The sequence below is a fragment of the Haliotis rubra genome, unplaced genomic scaffold (genome assembly GCF_003918875.1).
Source record: "Haliotis rubra isolate DU_JTF1 unplaced genomic scaffold, ASM391887v1 Scf1654, whole genome shotgun sequence".
NCBI lineage: Eukaryota > Metazoa > Mollusca > Gastropoda > Lepetellida > Haliotidae > Haliotis > Haliotis rubra.
In genome coordinates, this window is record NW_025765619.1 from 77219 (window position 1) to 99650 (window position 22432).

Sequence of the window (22432 nt, forward strand, 5' to 3'; positions counted from 1 at the left end):
GTATTGTCTATCTATAATGCTCTCCTGGCATCTATTGTCTATCTACAATGCTTTACAGGCATGTATTGTCTATCTATAATGCTCTACTGGCGTGTATTGTCTATCTATAATACTCTACTGGCGTGTATTGTCTATCTACAATGCTTTACAGGCATGTGTTGTCTATCTATAATGCTCTACTGGCGTGTATTGTCTATCTATAATGCTCTACTAGCATGTATTGTCTATCTACAATGCTTTACAGGCATGTGTTGTCTATTTATAATGCTTTACAGGCGTGTATTGTCTATCTATAATACTCTACTGGCGTGTATTGTCTATCTACAATGCTCTACTGGCGTGTACTGTCTATCTAAAATGCTCTATAGGCGTGTATTGTCTATCTAAAATGCTCTACAGGCGTGTACTGTCTATCTAAAATGCTCTACAGGCGTGTCTTGTTTATCTATAATGCTCTACTGGCATGTATTGTCTATCTACAATGCTTTTCAGGCATGTGTTGTCTATCTATAATACTCTACTGGCGTGTATTGTCTATCTATCATGCTCTGCTGGCATGTGCTGTCTATCTACAATGCTTTACAGGCGTGTACTGTCTATCTAAAATGCTCTACAGGCGTGTATTGTCTATCTATAATGCTCTACTGGCATGTATTGTCTATCTACAATGCTCTACTGGCATGTATTGTCTATCTACAATGCTTTACAGGCATGTGTTGTCTATCTATAAGGCTCTACTGGCGTGTATTGTCTATCTATAATACTCTACAGGCGTGTATTGTCTATTTATAATGCTCTACAGGCATGTGTTGTCTATCTATAATGCTCTACTGGCATGTGCTGTCTATCTACAATGCTCTACAGGCATGTGCTGTCTATCTACAATGCTTTACAGGCGTGTACTGTCTATCGACAATGCTCTGCAGGCATGTGTTGTCTATCTATAATGCTCTACTGGCATGTGTTGTCTATCTACAATGCTTTACAGGCGTGTACTGTCTATCTAAAATGCTCTACTGGCATGTGTTGTCTATCTACAATGCTCTACTGGCATGTATTGTCTACCTACAATGCTCTACTGGCATGTGTTGTCTATCTACAATGCTCTACTGGGATGTGTTGTCTATCTACAATGCTCTACTGGCATGTATTGTCTACCTATAATGCTCTACTGGCATATGTTGTCTATCTACAATGCTTTACAGGCGTGTACTGTCTATCGACAATGCTCTACAGGCATGTGTTGTCTATCTATAATGCTCTACTGGCATGTGTTGTCTATCTACAATGCTTTACAGGCGTGTACTGTCTATCTAAAATGCTCTACAGGCGTGTATTGTCTATCTATAATGCTCTACTGGCATGTATTGTCTATCTACCATGCTTTACAGGCATGTGTTGTCTATCTATAATGCTCTACTGGCATGTATTGTCTATCTATAATACTCTACAGGCGTGTATTGTCTATCTATAATGCTCTACTGGCATGTGCTGTCTATCTACAATGCTCTACAGGCATGTGCTGTCTATCTATAATGCTTTACAGGCGTGTACTGTCTATCTTCAATGCTCTACTGGCATGTGTTGTCTATCTACAATGCTCTACTGGCATGTATTGTCTAGCAACTGCGTGATGTATATATTCATAAAGTATATATATGTAGTGTGAAACTGTAAACGAAAATATGTTTTTACTCAATGCTTATTTATTTTACAGCTGTTAACGGTTTTCAACATTTTCAGATATTTGTATGTTATTAATACATAAAATTAGTTTCTGCCAAGTGGTAATGGGACTCTAGAAATCAATCAATGACAATATTCAATACACAGCTGCTATCACTGACCATTAGCAGACAGGCAGGCAGACACACAGGTGTCAATAAAACAAGACATTGAGTTTTGTCTGTGACAGCGACATATCTATATCACAGTTAGAAATTGTGTCAACGCTAAATAATGACATTGCTTTTAAGTATCTAACTGAGAAAGTGACTCGATAAGAAGAACGTGTGGTGAAATAGACAAATGAAATTATATAAACAGTTTATTTACTGTCATAACATATAAAAAGCTCGCGCCTGTGAGATATCAACAAAACATTATAAAATGGCTCACACCAAAGCCTTCACTGAGTATTCACCAGACAGCCCGCTTCCAAGTTGCGCGAACGTATTTCACTGCGCACGTGCTATGAGCGCAGCCCAGCTGTTGAAACCCGTATTCCCCAGAAAAGTCTGGGAAAAATAGTGAAACGTTTGAACTCCGATTTCGCGCTTTTTTTCATCGCGTTATTTTTCAACTTTATAAGTTGAATTTGTATTTTTGACGCTTTGTTTCGGTAAGTCCATACCGAAAGGTATCAGAATCTGCAAAGTTGTGTTTTACGTTGCATGTGACCTTTAAGCAAAGTGTAAATGAGGAAGAATAATGACAATTATTATGGATATACAACTTCTTTTATTCTGTGGAGGCGACGTTTCGACATAGGTTCTAATGTCGTTGTCAAGCAAGTGATACATGAGTAACAAATTGAGTGAATATATACATATGAGAATATCCAACTATATATACTATCTTGCATCTGAATATCAGTTATGTGGAAAACTAACTATTTGACATAATTATTTAATTACAAGTATACCGTGACAATACAAGTATACCGTGACAATACAAGTATACCGTGACGATACAAGTATACCGTGACAATACAAGTACACCGTGACAATACAAGTATACCGTGACAATACAAGTATACCGTGACAATACAAGTATACCAAGTGTATTTTGTTTCCAAACCAAATATACCTACAATACAAATGTAGCGCACTAAGTTGTTCAACAGCAGATGTTTGTTTTGTTAATTATTGTCAATGTGAATATCTGAAGGTTAATCCAAACAAATCATTACAATCTCGATATATTTTTATGACAAAGACTTTTAGAGTTATGTAATCGGACTATGTAATCAAATTTCAGCAAATAATTAGATATATTTTTTAAAAGGATCGATATAATGTTTCTCGGCGTCAAGATGCATGTGGAGTTGTTTGTTTACCGCCATTGTCATGATCGTTCTGATTCATGAAATCGGTGATGCAACAACCAGACTGTTTTGGTTTGTAACTAGTTAAAGGTGCTTATTTTTAGAAAAATGAGGAACTTCAGTGTATTCTAATAATTATACTTAAAGCTTAGTATATATTTAGAACACTGAGCATTTATGCATTCCATGTATAATTCAAAAGGCACGTAAATTCAACTTTGTGAATATATAGAGAATACTACACGAGCTCTCATTACATACGAATTATACGAAACGAGTGTCCTTCCTATGGTATCTGACCGAGTAATGTTGAAGATCGATAAGCTCGCTACCGACTACAGCTTGTTCAGCTTGACCTGGTCAAGTGACTACTAATGTATTGCGTGACCGTGTCACAATAGACCGATCCAGTCTGTCAATCAAAACTGGCGCATGCGTCAAATTTGGCCAATCAGCAGGCCGGGCGCGCTGTGTGGATTTGTCGGACTTATTTCCGGGGTCAAACGATGCCTCCGAAGCGATGTGCTTCGAATTATGCCATTTACACTCGCTATATTTATTACATATTGCTGCGATTTGATGTGTACCTTTAACAAACCATTACGGTCAAGACAACAAAAATGGAGGCGGATCAAGAAACGCGATAGGCCTAACGATCAGTTAAATGTCTGCACCATCGTTCAGGAAACCTACGTCTGCCTGCTGATGAGAATTTGCACGAATTTCCACACTTTTGCACATGTGCAAAATCATTACCAATTGATGACAACAAAAAAGCAGTTTAAGACTTTGCAAGTGTTATAAACACGGACAATTCTCGTAACTACAAAATTGTTTTTTGCTTAACGTGTTTAGTCACTACTAGGCATTGAGTTGGTACGCCATAAAGCTCAAATGAGACATGCGAGAAAGCCGTGACACAATGTAAACAAATCTCCATTTCGGTTACGGTCAACCGAAATAGCAAAACTTGTTACATGAAAGAAAATGTGGCGGATATTGTCCCCTTCGCTCTTAGATATTCTTCAATTTGTCACACATTTTAGGATGTTTTAAGTTTCATAAGCACAATCTGAAGGCCTACAGTATCTTGTTAACAGAGCAAAATATTCGAGGAGTAATATTTTTTATTCAAACGGAAATATTGTCAGTGTCAGCAGTTGCCTATCATGCAATATCCAAGTATCAAACTTAATTCATATGAGTGCCTATAAAACCTTGCTTTAAATATTTCAGCTTTTTTATAAAGAGTTGCATGGGACTTTGAATTGAATTACCTTCCTCCATGTTGATCGAATACGAAAACTATGTGAGAAGAATAGTGATCGACTTTCTGGAGTATTGGACGGAGTGAAATAAAGTGTATATCTTAATTAGGAGAACATTATTTGAAGTTTTGTTACCACATAAATTATTCACATATATTGGTACATTCTAGGAGTAATATTACAACTGTAATTTTGATTAATTCACTGGAAATGATAGCAAAGTATGTTTTAAGAATCTTGCTTTTTTAGTAAACGTGGAAGGGTAATAAAATTAATAATAATCTAATCAATAATAAATAATTATTTGATTGATTGACATATCAGATTCTTATGATTTTAAGGCAGAACTAGGCAAACAAACACCATACATATCATGGCAGGACAATCACTTGGTATTAACTTAGTTTCTTGGCTCCTGCTTTTAGATGTTTTTAAATACTACATTTACTAATAAGATAATTCTGAAAGTGATTGCTAGTATCATAACTCATTTAAGTTATTTCAACATCCAGAGAATTTGAAAAGCAAAGGCTACGTTTTGGTCAACCCTGGTCAGGCATTATCCAGTCCTGGAACAGAATAACTTACAAAAATCTCAGTTGACTTTTCATGTAACGGAATAAATATTGAAACATATATTTAACCCATATTTGATGTAATTCTTCTGATAAATCATCAGTTTTTTAGGAGGTTACTAATATTTGAAGACTGAGCCAAAGCTAGTGTTTATTAAGATGATGGATTTGGACAAATTGTTCAAGGTTTGTTGATGATTATTTGGAAAATGAGTTTCATATTTAATTGCACACTGGTTTGTAGGAGGTGAACGCTTCAGGACATTTTCATGTCTGTTTTCCTAAACCTTTGTTATGACTTTGACCAAATTTTGAATCAACTTTACTATAATTCTTATGACACCAGTAAGTATCTCAGAAAAGGAAATAGATCAAAATCAGTGTTATGTCCTCTAGGGATATGGTCTCAGATCCAATAAAACAAAGATTATTATTGTTTAATTAAGAAGCAATAATGTCAATATGTAATTGTATTGACAAAAAGCTTTGAACTTAGGATATATTCTTTGCACCTTATTTACACTAGTAGTTAGCAGTTAAACATCTCTGATAAAAAAACAATAGATGTACATTTGTATTTTGTGTAACATTCTACTTCAATGCAAGTTAATTGTTCGGATAACTGTGGATCCTCTGTTCCAAGATTTTGCAGCACATGTTTCCTATTTCTGGAAGATGGGTCAGCTAGTGTACAGGTCCAGACTGTATCTTGGATCTTCTTTGTGTTCTGGTGCTGTGACATACCTGTACATAAACGCTGGCAGTTCATGAAGTCCAGTATTGTGGAAGTTTGTATGTAAATTAGGATTCAATAACAAAGTACATATAGAAAAATAAAATGGAAATGATGATTAAAAAAATTATTTTCTTATATTCAGTGTCATTTTATCATGGTGTACAGATTTTGAAGAGAGAAACTTTACTGAGAATTGCTGCAGATCAGCTGTTGAATATTTGCTTCTGGGTATATCCAGATACGTCCATGGAAACATACTGTTTACAAGCCCAATTACCTTTTCCCGATTTCCAAATAAGATCAAATAGGTTATGCTGTGACTGATTTGTTTACATTAATTATATACAGACAAATAAGGTGCATGAAGTAGTAGACAGGAAATATTTTCTGCTTTTTATTTACCATTCTCTTAATTCATTAAAAGATAGAAACCCATGTTTTCAGATTATTGAACTAAATTTGAACAACGCCAAAAGATAAGTAAAGGCGCCACGCGCAGTATACGTGTTGATAATCTATTTATAGATACCGAAACGATCTGCAACATGAACATGTGGTTGTGTTCACGAGTTTTATAAAAAATTATAAATAGTTACAAACAACAAAATTCAGTTACCCTTCCCCTGCTAATAGCTGTGACGGAGGTGAATTGCCAGATAGATTAATTGATTCGAAAGAAATTACGCTTCCAACAGTCTCAGCAGCTAGTCGAGACGATTTTTCATCGGGCATGTAACTCATTTTCACTCGCCAGTTGCAATCTGCCAGCTAGAATATATTTAAAATCACATACGTATAACTTGCCTCTTTTAATTAACATTCCCAAACGACGGATACCAAAGTATCACAAGCAGAATTCACCAACAACGTTCGCAATCACGTAACGTTTCGCCGGCGCTGACGCCATTGTGATTTGCCAGTGGTTGTCCCCCCTAACGTCAAAAACGAAGTGGGCGGGGCTTATCGGCCGGGACTGGATCGGTCTATTGGTTGCGTCTGTTATTGTGAATGGGTGCACCTTTGTAAGTTGAGACAAGGTCGCCGTTTGACATCTCAGTGTCGAGAAATCGTCAGCAATGTCCAAACTTTCTTTAAAAAAGAAGCTACAGATGGTTTAATGTTTCCAATTCGGGCTTTTAGGCAGCGAGCAGCAGCAGCGACATTTGTAACATTCTCTGCTCCCCTACTTAATGAAGTTAACTCGACCTGCCGTTTGTGCCATTTGACCTCCCGGGTCATGCATATGTAGAGTAGGTCAGGTCAAGCTGAACAAGCTGTACATGACATGTAAACAAAATGGAGTCTGACACTCGAATGGAATTTTAAAATCAGCGAAACTTATTCTTAAAAGCTTAAAACTGCCATAAAAATTGTTAATTATGTTTAAGTTGGGTGTGCAAACGATTCAATGTATAATCTAGTTTGAATAAGGCAGTGAAAGTCGGTAAAATAAATGTGTACATAGTGAGCTCAAAAACAGCTAATCGAACGGTTTTCAAACCCCGTACACTGCATGCGTCATATTATGACGTCATACGACTGTTAGCGATACAGCTTCTCGACGGAGAGTTTGGCGGTTACAGTGGCAGCCGGTAATATGTTTTTTCCAGTTGTCACCCTCCTGGGAGGGGGACACGTAAACGTTTTAAAGCGTCATTGGCCAATGCAATTAAAGTACTTTACATGAAGGTAAGATAATGCAAATTATATTTGGGGAATGTCAATATGACACTCCCTTGTCGAATGGGGTTCTGCAGCAGCACTGAGAGGATTAAATGTATGAGCAAGAGTATATCAAATCATCACTTCCTCTTCACCCTTCAAACTGTCCCTAATGTTGTCCAGGGGTATATATTTGGATTACCTTGAAGTGCCACGACGTCAACATACATGATGAAAGGGGAGGGTAACCATATGTGTATGAACAACTTATTTATTGCATTGTAGTTTCTATCACCATTATCAAGCAAGTGATAAAAGTAATATGGATTGTACAGTACAAACACTTCCTCGCACTCTCCATCCATAGTTTGTTCATCACTTGCCTTCAGCATCGATACTTCGTTCACAAACAATGAATAAAATGAAGCAAAACAATACTATATCATGAGCAGAGTCAACAAGTGTAACGGTTATAGCAGAGATCTTTCTTGAAATTGTCAAAACTTCTACGCGCAAAACATGGAAACTTTCGAATGTGTTTTAGTGTTAAGTTTTACAGACGTAAACATACTTGGACAGAATGTTTGTCGTCAACATTATTCCAATATTTCGTATACTTGATGAGTAATTAAGGATACCCATGAGAGAAGGCCACAAAACGAGCGGCAGCATGCATGTTACCTCTCTAGATGTTATGTTCCAGTTTGATGCAGACCTCTGGCACCTTGTTCTGGGCAGCTTTCGGGATGGGAAACTCTGAAGCCCCCCGGATCAGCGAGGGGGGGTCACACAAAGTGGTGGAGATGGTGGGGTTTATCTTGTACGGAGTGTACATACTGGGAGCTGTGGTGGTCCTCATCAATATGCTCATTGCCATGATGAGTAACACATTTGAGGAAATTCAGGTGAGCAGGTGTCCAGCACAACCTGTTACACTGAAAACATATTCACCTGTTCTTGCAATATAAATCCGCATACAATATTTTTCATATCATATATCACGAGGTACAAACTGCAGCAATTTGTTGATTTTATATTAACCTGGACCTAATAGTAACCATTTTAGGGTTTGTATTTGGTCTATGACAATTATTATACCCAAAACATGTTGTCGGGGAAGAGAAGACACTTTATATTATATTAGAAAATAAAATTCACGTTATGTAACGCAGCTGAGAACATTGCATAGAAAATAATGAGGTAACTGTTCAGTAAGACACGTGCTAGATGTTATCAATTACTAAAATAATCTTCAATGTTTATGGAGGACGTAATGATAGGTATTACTTTACTACCACCCAACAGAATACAAGAAACAGAATAAAAGAATAATAAAAATACACAAATAACATAAACTTTCAGTATGCTAGTTGAATAATATGACCACTTCTATCATATCTAGGACTATGGTGAATTACTAAAAATCGTATGCCGAACGGCAGGTTATTGAATGAGTACACGTATATATAATTAGAGCTTAACAATACTGAGAACATAGCAATATATGAGCAGCTGAAGAAAACAACAAGGTCTACGTGTGCCCACGAGTTTTGTATGTACAGTGACGTTACCTCACATAATATGTACATTGTTTAAGCATTGAATGATCAAAGATAACATGGATTATTTGAATTAAACACATATAATAATTATGTAGAAATACATTCTCTGATATATATTTTGATTGCACACGCGCAAAAAGATATACAACAAGAATTACTTTGCTCCCACCAGCCCGATATATGTAATTTTGATTTACTGAACTTATATAATGTCTAAACGTTACTATATCATACCGTATAATATTTTGATGTACGCTAAATTGTTAGATTAGGGCTACGTGGTCTGACCTAACTAGAATATAAATATTTCCAATCAATACAGCATGGTTTAAATGTTTATATTGGTATAAACTAACAGTATGAAATGCAATAGAAAACAGAGAAAATATGAACATAATAAGAACATACAATAATTGAAGTGAACGTGACTTACCTTCAATTAACAAAGAAAATAATCTATTAGTTGCCAGCCTTTATTCGGTGCATTCCATGTGGGGGATACCCCGGCTAAAGGCCGTAATATAGTCGCACGTTCAACGGTCACTTCTTCAAATGATAGTTTCAAATGCTGCTAATCTACACTGCTGACTATCTGAATCTTGACATTACCGTAGCTTGAAAGACTTGAGAATGCAGAAATGACTAAAATTATCTTACACTTTTCTCGGAGAGCGTGCTATCATAGAGTAATGTTTACTTTTGTCTCCGGACATGTAGTCTTAACGATTAGTACATAAAGCTTATCAAGTAAACTTGCAATCAAGACGAGCATATATCGACACTGACGGATGCATGTTGTCAATGCTAATTAGATTAAAACTTGGAAAATGAAGATCAGTGTATCAACACTAAGACAGACTTTTAGTATTCTCGTTATTGAGAAAATAAACAATATATGCTGTTTAGTCCTATTTTATAAAGTCACAATTAATTATATAAGATTGAGGAAAAATGACATATTTAGAACTATTATAGTTTTGATTCGAAACTCTCTCATTATAGACAAAACAAAATTATCATCACTCTTGGAATCAATATATATTCTGACTCTCTTGTTACCTTCAAAACGCACCCATTTTAATTTGCAGATAGACGAAGATATGGAGTGGAAGTTTGCACGTGCAAAATTGTGGATATCATTTGTAGAAGAGGGCACGACTTTGCCTATTCCCTTCAATATTATTCCGACGCCCAAGTCCATCCTCAGGTTTATCCTCTACTTTAAGACCTGCACCAAGGGAAAAACACCATTAAGTATACTTTATGACTTGTAACTATAGATGTGTCTACTGTAAGATTCCAATATCCTCTCATCTTATGTATGCGTGCGTGCGTGCGTATATATGTACACATGCATGTGTGTGCCGTCCTGTTTTAAAGTATGCTATTGACAGCAACTAACATTATTACAGTATTTTCCCTGTTTACAGTATAACATTGACAGAACCAATAAATATTACAGTATTGCCCTGTTTACAGTATGATATTGACAGCAACTAACAGTATTACCGTATCATCCTGTTTACAGTATGATATTGACAGTAACTAACAGTATTACCGTATCATCCTGTTTACAGTATGATATTGACAGCAACTAACAGTATTACCGTATCATCCTGTTTACAGTATGATATTGACAGATAACAGTAACTAATAGTATTACCGTATCATCCTGTTTACAGTATGATATTGACAGCAACTAACAGTATTACCGTATCATCCTGTTTACAGTATGATATTGACAGTAACTAACAGTATTACCGTATCATCCTGTTTACAGTATGATATTGACAGCAACTAACAGTATTACCGTATCATCCTGTTTACAGTATGATATTGACAGCAACTAACAGTATTACCGTATCATCCTGTTTACAGTATGATATTGACAGCAACTAACAGTATTACCGTATCATCCTGTTTACAGTATGATATTGACAGTAACTAACAGTATTACCGTATCATCCTGTTTACAGTATGATATTGACAGCAACTAACAGTATTACCGTATCATCCTGTTTACAGTATGATATTGACAGCAACTAACAGTATTACCGTATCATCCTGTTTACAGTATGATATTGACAGCAACTAACAGTATTACCGTATCATCCTGTTTACAGTATGATATTGACAGTAACTAACAGTATTACCGTATCATCCTGTTTACAGTATGATGTTGACAGCAACTAACAGTATTACCTATCATCCTGTTTACAGTATGATATTGACAGCAACTAACAGTATTACCGTATCATCCTGTTTACAGTATGACATTGACAGCAACCGTATCATCCATCCTGTAACTAACAGTATGATATTGACAGTAACTAACAGTATTACCGTATCATCCTGTTTTTACAGTATGATATTGACAGCAACTAACAGTATTACAGTATCATCCTGTTTACAGTATGATATTGACAGTAACTAACAGTATTATCGTATATTGACAGTAACTAACAGTATTACCGTATCATCCTGTTTACAGTATGATATTGACAGCAACAAACAGTATTACCGTATCATCCTGTTTACAGTATGATATTGGCAGTAACTAACAGTATTACCGTATCATCCTGTTTACAGTATGATATTGACAGCAACTAACAGTATTACCGTATCATCCTGTTTACAGTATGATATTGACAGTAACTAACAGTATTATCGTATATTGACAGTAACTAACAGTATTACCGTATCATCCTGTTTACAGTATGATATTGACAGTAACTAACAGTATTACCGTATCATCCTGTTTACAGTATGATATTGACAGCAACTAACAGTATTACCGTATCATCCTGTTTACAGTATGATATTGACAGTAACTAACAGTATTACCGTATCATCCTGTTTACAGTATGATATTGACAGTAACTAACAGTATTATCGTATCATCCTGTTTTACAGTATGATAACAGTATTAACCGTATCATCCTGTTTACAGTATGATATTGACAGTAACTAACAGTATTACCGTATCATCCTGTTTACAGTATGATATTGACAGCAACTAACAGTATTACCGTATCATCCTGTTTACAGTATGATATTGACAGTAACTAACAGTATTACCGTATCATCCTGTTTACAGTATGATATTGACAGTAACTAACAGTATTACCGTATCATCCTGTTTACAGTATGATATTGACAGCAAGTAACTAACAGCATTATCGTATGATTGACAGTAACTAACAGTATTACCGTATCATCCTGTTTACAGTATGATATTGACAGTAACTAACAGTATTACCGTATCATCCTGTTTACAGTATGATATTGACAGTAACTAACAGTATTACCGTATCATCCTGTTTACAGTATGATATTGACAGCAACTAACAGTATTACCGTATCATCCTGTTTACAGTATGATATTGACAGTAACTAACAGTATTACCGTATCATCCTGTTTACGGTATGATATTGACAGTAACTAACAGTATTATCGTATTGACAGTACCAGTATTACCGTATCATCCTGTTTACAGTATGATATTGACAGCAACAAACAGTATTACCGTATCATCCTGTTTACAGTATGATATTGGCAGTAACTAACAGTATTACCGTATCATCCTGTTTACAGTATGATATTGACAGCAACTAACAGTATTACCGTATCATCCTGTTTACAGTATGGTATGATATTGACAGTAACTAACAGTATTATTCATCCGTATGATATTGACAGTAACTAACAGTATTACCGTATCATCCTGTTTACAGTATGATATTGACAGTAAACTAACAGTACCTATACCGTATCATCCTGTTTACCGTATGATATTGACAGTAACTAACAGTATTACCGTATCATCCTGTTTACAGTATGATATGATGACGATAGTAACTAGTAGTATTACCGTATCATCCTGTTTACAGTATGATATTGACATAACTAACAGTATTATCGTATATTGACAGTAACTAACAGTATTACCGTATCATCCTGTTTACAGTATGATATTGACAGTAACTAACAGTATTACCGTATCATCCTGTTTACAGTATGATATTGACAGCAACTAACAGTATTACCGTATCATCCTGTTTACAGTATGATATTGACAGTAACTAACAGTATTACCGTATCATCCTGTTTACAGTATGATATTGACAGTAACTAACAGTATTACTGTATCATCCTGTTTACAGTATGATATTGAAAGCAACTAACAGCATTATCGTATATTGACAGTAACTAACAGTATTACCGTATCATCCTGTTTACAGTATGATATTGACAGCAACTAACAGTATTACCGTATCATCCTGTTTACAGTATGATATTGGCAGTAACTAACAGTATTACCGTATCATCCTGTTTACAGTATGATATTGACAGCAACTAACAGTATTACCGTATCATCCTGTTTACAGTATGATATTGACAGTAACTAACAGTATTATCGTATATTGACAGTAACTAACAGTATTACCGTATCATCCTGTTTACAGTATGATATTGACAGTAACTAACAGTATTACCGTATCATCCTGTTTACAGTATGATATTGACAGCAACTAACAGTATTACCGTATCATCCTGTTTACAGTATGATATTGACAGTAACTAACAGTATTACCGTATCATCCTGTTTACAGTATGATATTGACAGCAACTAACAGTATTACCGTATCATCCTGTTTACAGTATGATATTGACAGCAACTAACAGTATTACCGTATCATCCTGTTTACAGTATGATATTGACAGCAACTAACAGTATTACCGTATCATCCTGTTTACAGTATGATATTGACAGTAACTAACAGTATTACCGTATCATCCTGTTTACAGTATGATGTTGACAGCAACTAACAGTATTACCTATCATCCTGTTTACAGTATGATATTGACAGCAACTAACAGTATTACCGTATCATCCTGTTTACAGTATGACATTGACAGCAACCGTATCATCCTGTTTACAGTATGATATTGACAGCAACTAACAGTATTACCGTATCATCCTGTTTACAGTATGATATTGACAGCAACTAACAGTATTACCGTATCATCCTGTTTACAGTATGATATTGGCAGTAACTAACAGTATTACCGTATCATCCTGTTTACAGTATGATATTGACAGCAACTAACAGTATTACCGTATCATCCTGTTTACAGTATGATATTGACAGTAACTAACAGTATTATCGTATATTGACAGTACCTAACAGTATTACCGTATCATCCTGTTTACAGTATGATATTGACAGTAACTAACAGTATTACCGTATCATCCTGTTTACAGTATGATATTGACAGCAACTAACAGTATTACCGTATCATCCTGTTTACAGTATGATATTGACAGTAACTAACAGTATTACCGTATCATCCTGTTTACAGTATGATATTGACAGTAACTAACAGTATTACCGTATCATCCTGTTTACAGTATGATATTGACAGCAACTAACAGTATTATCGTATATTGACAGTAACTAACAGTATTACCGTATCATCCTGTTTACAGTATGATATTGACAGCAACTAACAGTATTACCGTATCATCCTGTTTACAGTATGATATTGGCAGTAACTAACAGTATTACCGTATCATCCTGTTTACAGTATGATATTGACAGCAACTAACAGTATTACCGTATCATCCTGTTTACAGTCTGATATTGACAGTAACTAACAGTATTATCGTATATTGACAGTAACTAACAGTATTACCGTATCATCCTGTTTACAGTATGATATTGACAGCAACTAACAGTATTACCGTATCATCCTGTTTACAGTATGATATTGACAGCAACTAACAGTATTACCGTATCATCCTGTTTACAGTATGATATTGACAGTAACTAACAGTATTACCGTATCATCCTGTTTACAGTATGATATTGACAGCAACTAACAGTATTACCGTATCATCCTGTTTACAGTATGATATTGACAGCAACTAACAGTATTACCGTATCATCCTGTTTACAGTATGATATTGACAGTAACTAACAGTATTACCGTATCATCCTGTTTACACTATGATATTGACAGTAACTAACAGTATTACCGTATCATCCTGTTTACAGTATGATATTGACAGTAACTAACAGTATTATCGTATATGTTTACAGTAATAACAGTATTACCGTATCATCCTGTTTACAGTATGATATTGACAGCAACTAACAGTATTACCGTATCATCCTGTTTACAGTATGATATTGGCAGTAACTAACAGTATTACCGTATCATCCTGTTTACAGTATGATATTGACAGCAACTAACAGCATTACCGTATCATCCTGTTTACAGTCTGATATTGACAGTAACTAACAGTATTATCGTATATTGACAGTAACTAACAGTATTACCGTATCATCCTGTTTACAGTATGATATTGACAGCAACTAACAGTATTACCGTATCATCCTGTTTACAGTATGATATTGACAGCAACTAACAGTATTACCGTATCATCCTGTTTACAGTATGATATTGACAGTAACTAACAGTATTACCGTATCATCCTGTTTACAGTATGATATTGACATGATAACTAACAGTATTACCGTATCATCCTGTTTACAGTATGATATTGACAGCAACTAACAGTATTACCGTATCATCCTGTTTACAGTATGATATTGACAGTAACTAACAGTATTACCGTATCATCCTGTTTACAGTATGATATTGACAGCAACTAACAGTATTACCGTATCATCCTGTTTACAGTATGATATTGACAGTAACTAACAGTATTACCGTATCATCCTGTTTACAGTATGATATTGACAGTAACTAACAGTATTACCGTATCATCCTGTTTACACTATGATATTGACAGTAACTAACAGTATTACCGTATCATCCTGTTTACAGTATGATATTGACAGTAACTAACAGTATTACCGTATCATCCTGTTTACAGTATGATATTGACTGTAACTAACAGTATTACCGTATCATCCTGTTCACAGTATGACACTGACAGAGACAATAAGTATTGCTGTATAATTCCTGTTTACAGTTTGACAGTGAAGAATCGGGGAATGATGACGATGGATTTGAGTTCGATTATAAGGTGAGATACGTTTCAGGAGATCTTTAGGTCAGATATTCTGATATGATTAAAGGGAATATACTGTATGCCAGTGAGTCAAGTTTGGTTTGAGCAGTGTATAACTGGAGAACTGTTTTATAGTCATAACTTAGAAGTTATCAAGTGACAAAGCAGACACAAGTTATGGATAACGCTTTTATTTACTATTTTAAGTATAGTAGTGTAAAAAAGACGTTGTTATCTGGTTTGTCGAGATTATAGAAAATCCTATGTGTTATTACTACTTGAAATATTATAAGGGGTTCATCTGCGAATCGTTACAGATGTGCGTAAAATAAAATTAACATGGTTATGTTTCATATTGTTTACTGTATATCTCAATGATTTCGGAATATTTTTAATAACCTGTAAGAAGATTTTCGAGTTGCATGTGTTTTTCGTGCTACCGTTGAAAAAAAGGCATTAAACGTGCCCTTGAATCAATTGTCCTCCAAATCGCCATATGCCGCTTGTGAAGGCACAACGAAACGCCGTCGTTGCAGACCGTCCCCGAAGTGACCGTCCACCTGTAACCATGCCACGCAACGATCGTTGGATTCGAACCATCCATCTAGCCTCACTGACAGCCCGAACAGTTTCTGGTGTCAACAGGATATCGCCGAGGACCCATTCGCCGACGTCTGGCTTCACACGGTATACGTGCTAGACGTTCTGCCAGATGACAAATTTTGACATTACGTCACCAACGTCTACGACTGCAGTGGTGCAGACAACATCTGCGGTGGAAAGCACGTGAATGGAGAAATGTTCTCTTCACTGACGAGTCCAGATTCCGCTTGCATCGCGCTGATGGTCAAACCCATACCGGCGACGTGGTGACCGTTATGTTAGGAACTGTGTCCTTGAGGCAGACCGTTTGGGCCGCGGTGGAGTGATGGTTATGGGTGGGATAACGAGTAATGCACGTACACCTTTGCTTGTAAGTGGAAATGTAACGCGTCTCAGGTACACAGACGAAATTGTTAATGCAGTCGTCCAGCAGAATGGTCCAGGAATGATCTTCCAGTTGGACAACGCCAGACCTCATGTCGCCAGGGTGGTTCAGAAGTTAATGGCGAGGCACAATGTTAACGTCCTTCCCTGGCCCGATAAATCCCCAGATCTGTCCCCTATCGAACACGTCTGGGACGAAATGGAGAGGAGATTACGACGTTGGCCAAACCACCCAGTCACGCTTCAGGAACTCCGCCAGGTGGTTCCACAAAGAGGGAATGCCATTTACAAAACTTCTTGCGACGTTTGATTGGCTCTATGAGGCGCTGATGTCAAGCAGGCATCAATGCTCATGATGGACATACACGTTCATGACTGTGTGAATTTAATTTTGGCCGTTCTCTCACTGTGACCTTATTAACATGAATCCGCCAGAAAAGTTTAAAATTTGTCATTTGCAATCCTATTGCGGAATGATTTTCTTGCAATATTAAAAAAAGTCTCATCATGAAAATATCAGTGGTTGATTCACATATCTAACTTCAAGTCAATCACAATAACTTTTGCCTTTAAGTATAATTACTCTGGCTACTGAACGTTAGAACTAATTGTGATCTGTTTTCAGGCAATAATGCATAAAGTGGTTCTGCGCTATGTCCACAAGATAAAGTTCGAAAAGAAAGGAGAAACACTCAAGGACGGTGAGACCTTCTTATTACTGATTACCTGTGAAGATCCGGGTTAGAACTGATCTTCAGTAACCCATGCTTGTCGTAAGAGGCGACTAACTGGATTGGGTGGTCAGGCTCGCTGACTTGGTTGACACATGTCTTCGGTTCCCAATTGCGCAGATCGATGCTCATGCTGTTGATGACTGGATTGTCTTGTCTAGACTCGATTATTTACAGCCCGCCGCCATATAGCTGGAATATTGCTGAGTGCGGCGTAAAAATAAACTAATTCACTTAAGGAAGGTTTTGTTAATTTGGTTTCCTTGATATTGAACACAACGTGAGTGCAACGTTTCGATAGATTCTTGTACCGTTGTCAAGCAACAAGTTGTTATCCATAAAGTTTGTTCAGTGTTGTTTGTCCCAACTTCTTAAATGCCACTCAAAGTGGTTTTCTTGACATGGGAACAAACAAACAGAGATATTTCAATCATTAACAATATATAATGATTGTCCCTTCAAGTAATAGAGTGATCCCTTCGGCCATGGCTTTAATAAGGAGATGATTAAGTCGAGTTCAGCTAATCATGTGGTTACGACTGATCACTTTGCTTTCAATAAAGTACTTTGTCACGGTTGACAAAGAGCTCCTATGTGACAAATTAAGCATCCGATACGAAAGTTTTAAAGCTCTAAACTGAAAACGGATATGTTTCCATATATTTCAGACATAACTGAAGCCAAGGACGAGGTGTTAAACCAGTTAAAAGGCTTTTACAGTAAAATATCAACAAGAATGGACGCATTGGAGAAAACTATCCATGAAGTCAAACACTCCGTTGAGATCAAAGCAGCGGAGCCGCCCTCAACCCATCAGCCGCAACCACCGTCTCATTCCATCAACAGCCCTGCTACTGTACATAAACATGGAGGTGCTCGTGCTGACGTTACATCTCCTAACGTTGTCAGAAAGAGTCCACAACTAGCAAGACCCGACTCAAGATCCCGAGAAACACGTGTTGGGGTCCAGATAAAAGCGGGTCCTCAAGGGCCTGGAAATACTGTGAGCCACCCACAAGGACGACCAGAGCCCAGAGGACATGGTGTCAACGAATACAATCATCCCAGAGGTCGAGAGTCGATGAGACAAAGTCCGAGTGCTTTGGGGAGTAGAAGGACACTATCCCGAGAGAACATGCCAGAGAACAAGAGAAACAGTGTGATTAGAAGGACACCATCTCTTGAGCGCAGGCCCATGGATCAAAGCCAAAACCATACTGTACAACAGCGAACACCCGCCTTTGTTGAAAGACCTCATGAAAGGAGGGGAGATGCGAGATCACCATCTGAGGAGAGGCCGCCTATCGACAGGCGTGTTAATCAACAATACGCGTACGATAACTGGCCGCAAGTACAAACATATGAGCTGCGCACTGTACAAGGTCCTCAAGGAAGCTATGCATGCAGAGAAAGCTCTCTGGAGAGGCATTTGCGGACGCAGTCCCTCAATCGACCACCACGTCAATACACATCGCCCCAAGACCATATGGGTGTTAAGGAAGTCTGAACAGGACTAAAGTCTGGTAACCTTTATGACCACATGACGACCTGCAGGCCTTGGACACCTACTCACACGGTGCTGCGCTGGACCTCTGCCCCCTGAGGGTCAGCATATTCATCCGTGATGGCACGCTCACGGGGTATTTTGCACCTCTTTGGATGATGTATACTCCCGGGTGTTGGATTGGGAACCAGAACATCCTTGTGGTGTTTTGGGCGCCTACCCTGGATTTGTTTTGAGAACGTTGGTGGTATAACTTTCCTTGACAGCCCGAATCCTGGTTGTGTCTTAAAGTACCCACTCTGTAGACGTGCATTGGGAACCTACCTTGGCAGTGTACTATGAACCTTCGGAATTCGTAGGGCGTCTTGGTTTTGCTTTTGGCTCTCACCCTCGGTGTGCACTGGGAACAGTATGAACAGTTCGTAGGACATCTTTGCTGTGCTAGTTGGCTCCTACGCTGGCTGGTCAAGGGAGACTTTCCCAGCTAACACACAACGTTTTCGCAACGTTTGTGGGTAGGTTGTAGATTGGTAACGTCATGACAGAACGTTAGTATTACGACATTTTATAACGTTATGTCACAACGTAATGACAACGTTGCAAATTTACGGTGACGAAAAGTTATGCTTTGGGCTCCTCACAACGTTATAACAACGTTTCTTATAACTTGGTGTCATAGAGTTCTCTGTAAAACCTTTCACTTTGAAATTCTTTCCTCACTCACTATTCAGATACAGTTGCCAAAACAACACGCAAATTGACGAATAAACATTGAAGTGAATTTCTGCTTTGTTTCTTATGTACTTCTAGACATACAGATCGACTTGTGTGATTTCTACTGCAAGATATACTCTTCAAAAACGTAGGATATACAAGACATACAGATCGACTTGTGTGATTTCTACTGCAAGATATACTCTTCAATAACGTAGGATATACAAGACATACAGATCGACTTGTGTGATTTCTACTGCAAGATATACTCTTCAAAAACGTAGGATATACAAGAGATACAGATCGACTTGTGTGATTTCTACTGCAAGATATACTCTTCAAAAACGTAGGATATACTCGGAAATGTTAGAACATAAACTTGTTTCATGTGGCAAATGGGATTATGTGACAAACAGCACATTAAGAAAGTTAAATGGATGTTTGACAACAGTTTTTTTCTACAAAATGTATAGGGTTTGTGTTTCTTGACGTGATGCACATAAACACTGATCCAGATTATGTACCACTGATCGATGTGACTGTTGAATCGCATCTCACTATGTAATGACAGCTGCTTTCTATTCAAAAGAACGTTTTGTTGAAGGATAAAGCTCTCTTTCACCGTCCATTTCAGCAACAATAACTTAACAATGTATAGCGACTGTCAGTATATCGTCATATTTGTACATTTGTCCGTATGTAAATTTTTGCATATCTCTCTCTAACTATCACGAAGAATAATTCAGTTGCGTCATGAACCTTTGGGCAATCGTGTCTGCGAGGTAATCGCCGCGAGCAGCTGTAACAATCGTGTCTGCGAGGTAATCGCCGCGAGCAGCTGTAACAATCGTGTCTGCGAGGTAATCGCCGCGAGCAGCTGTAACAATCGTGTCTGCGAGGTAATCGCCGCGAGCAGCTGTAACAATCGTGTCTGCGAGGTAATCGCCGCGAGCAGCTGTAACAATCGTGTCTGCGAGGTAATCGCCGCGAGCAGCTGTAACATTGCTGATGCGGCGTTAAGCAATATTCACTCACTCACTCTGCGAAGAAATGTAACAAAAATGTTCATTTACTGCACATCAGTTGGGGATAACAAGCATAGTTTACGAGCGCTTCGATTGTTGTATACCCCGCTCACGTTGTCTATGATGCAGAGCAGCCTCATGGTGCCAGGTTGGGTCTGTGGCCCAGTCGGTACCTCTACACAACAACTAATGAGTTTGTTTATATACATGCTGTTGCCCTTATAATATCAAGAAAATGTATATTGTTATGTGTCCACTTCCAGATTGAACAATATTTTATCCCGGAAATCTACGCGCAAAAGGATTCGACCCGTGAAGGTCCGGGTTAGAATATTGATCTTCAGTAACCCATACTTGTCGTAAGAGGCGATTAACGGGATCGGGTGGTCAGGCTCGCTGACTTGGTTGACACATGTCATTGGTTCCCATTTGCGCAGATCGATGCTCATGTTGTTGATGACTGGATTGTCTGGTCCAGACTCGATTATTGCAGCCCGACGCCATATAGCTGGAATATTGCTGAGGGCGGCATAAAACTAAATTCACTAGCTCAAGCCAAAGGATTCAGTACTAAAGCAAACACCAACCACGAAATGTTGTACAATCAACAGTTATGTAATAAATTAATTAATCTTAGAAATACGAATGATTGCAATGACACGGCACAACGGAGTGTCATTACAACATTCACTGGTTGTTCAGTTACAACAGCAATATAAAATATAAAAGAAGTGGTGAAAGCAGTAACATCAGTCATGATATTCAGCTGGCAGAACCACTTGTCACGTTTGTTAACTTGGCCATACGTGGGTAGTGTGCCAACTTACACTAGTCAACGGGGACACAACCAGGTGTTCCATGCAGCGTGACAAGAAATCTGTGAAGATTGTGTTAATAAAAGGAGAGCATATGAAGTTGATTCAACCTAAACAAAGAGATACAAAGAATTATGGAAGCTCATTGGGTACCATAAGACAATCATGACAAGGGGCAATGTTTGCATTTCAAAAGGTATGTGTAATATATGCAAGCCACAAAACAGATAGACAGACACATTTATTACAGTATAAGGCCTCGGACTACAGTATGGAAATCGATTGATAACGATTATTGCGTGCATTAAGTTTAGTTTTAAAGTATATGAGGTTACACGACGTGCGTTGAACACTTTGTACAGGAACATAGCTGTAGCTTGGAATGTTTTTATATCAGTGGATTGCAAATTTATGCAAAGTTGGATTTTCAAAGAAATATTGGCAGATATATGTTTTCCATAGATGGTGATACTTGGGGCAACACACGAGAACATGGTATTGATCTTCGATGAACTTTGCATTATTAGTTGTGCACATTTCACATAATCTTTGACTGCGAGGTATATTTTATGACGACCAGATTCTATTAATAAGTTGAAGTTGTTGCTACGGAATTTAGCTACAAGTATATACTTGATAAGATAAGGTTGGATATCACATGTAAGGTACTTTTCAACATCAAAGAGAGATGTATACAGCTTGTAGTTGCAACATTTTGTGTTGCCATGTAGAAATGCCAGTCCTCAATTAGATTATCTTTCAGT

General features: G+C 37.4%; 1 protein-coding gene across 1 annotated transcript in view; it reads left to right on the plus strand.

The window, feature by feature from the left end:
- The window catches only part of LOC124272048 (short transient receptor potential channel 3-like), a 41421-nt gene extending 21728 nt beyond the window's left edge, over window positions 1-19693 (plus strand). The window contains exons 11-15 of the mRNA XM_046707187.1: window positions 7991-8192; window positions 9938-10099; window positions 15854-15907; window positions 17505-17580; window positions 18279-19693. Of these exons, the coding sequence (XP_046563143.1) occupies window positions 7991-8192; window positions 9938-10099; window positions 15854-15907; window positions 17505-17580; window positions 18279-19117 (1333 nt within the window). The 3' untranslated portion in view covers window positions 19118-19693. The remainder of the gene's footprint in view (window positions 1-7990; window positions 8193-9937; window positions 10100-15853; window positions 15908-17504; window positions 17581-18278) is intronic.
- The last annotated feature ends 2739 nt before the right edge of the window (window positions 19694-22432 follow it).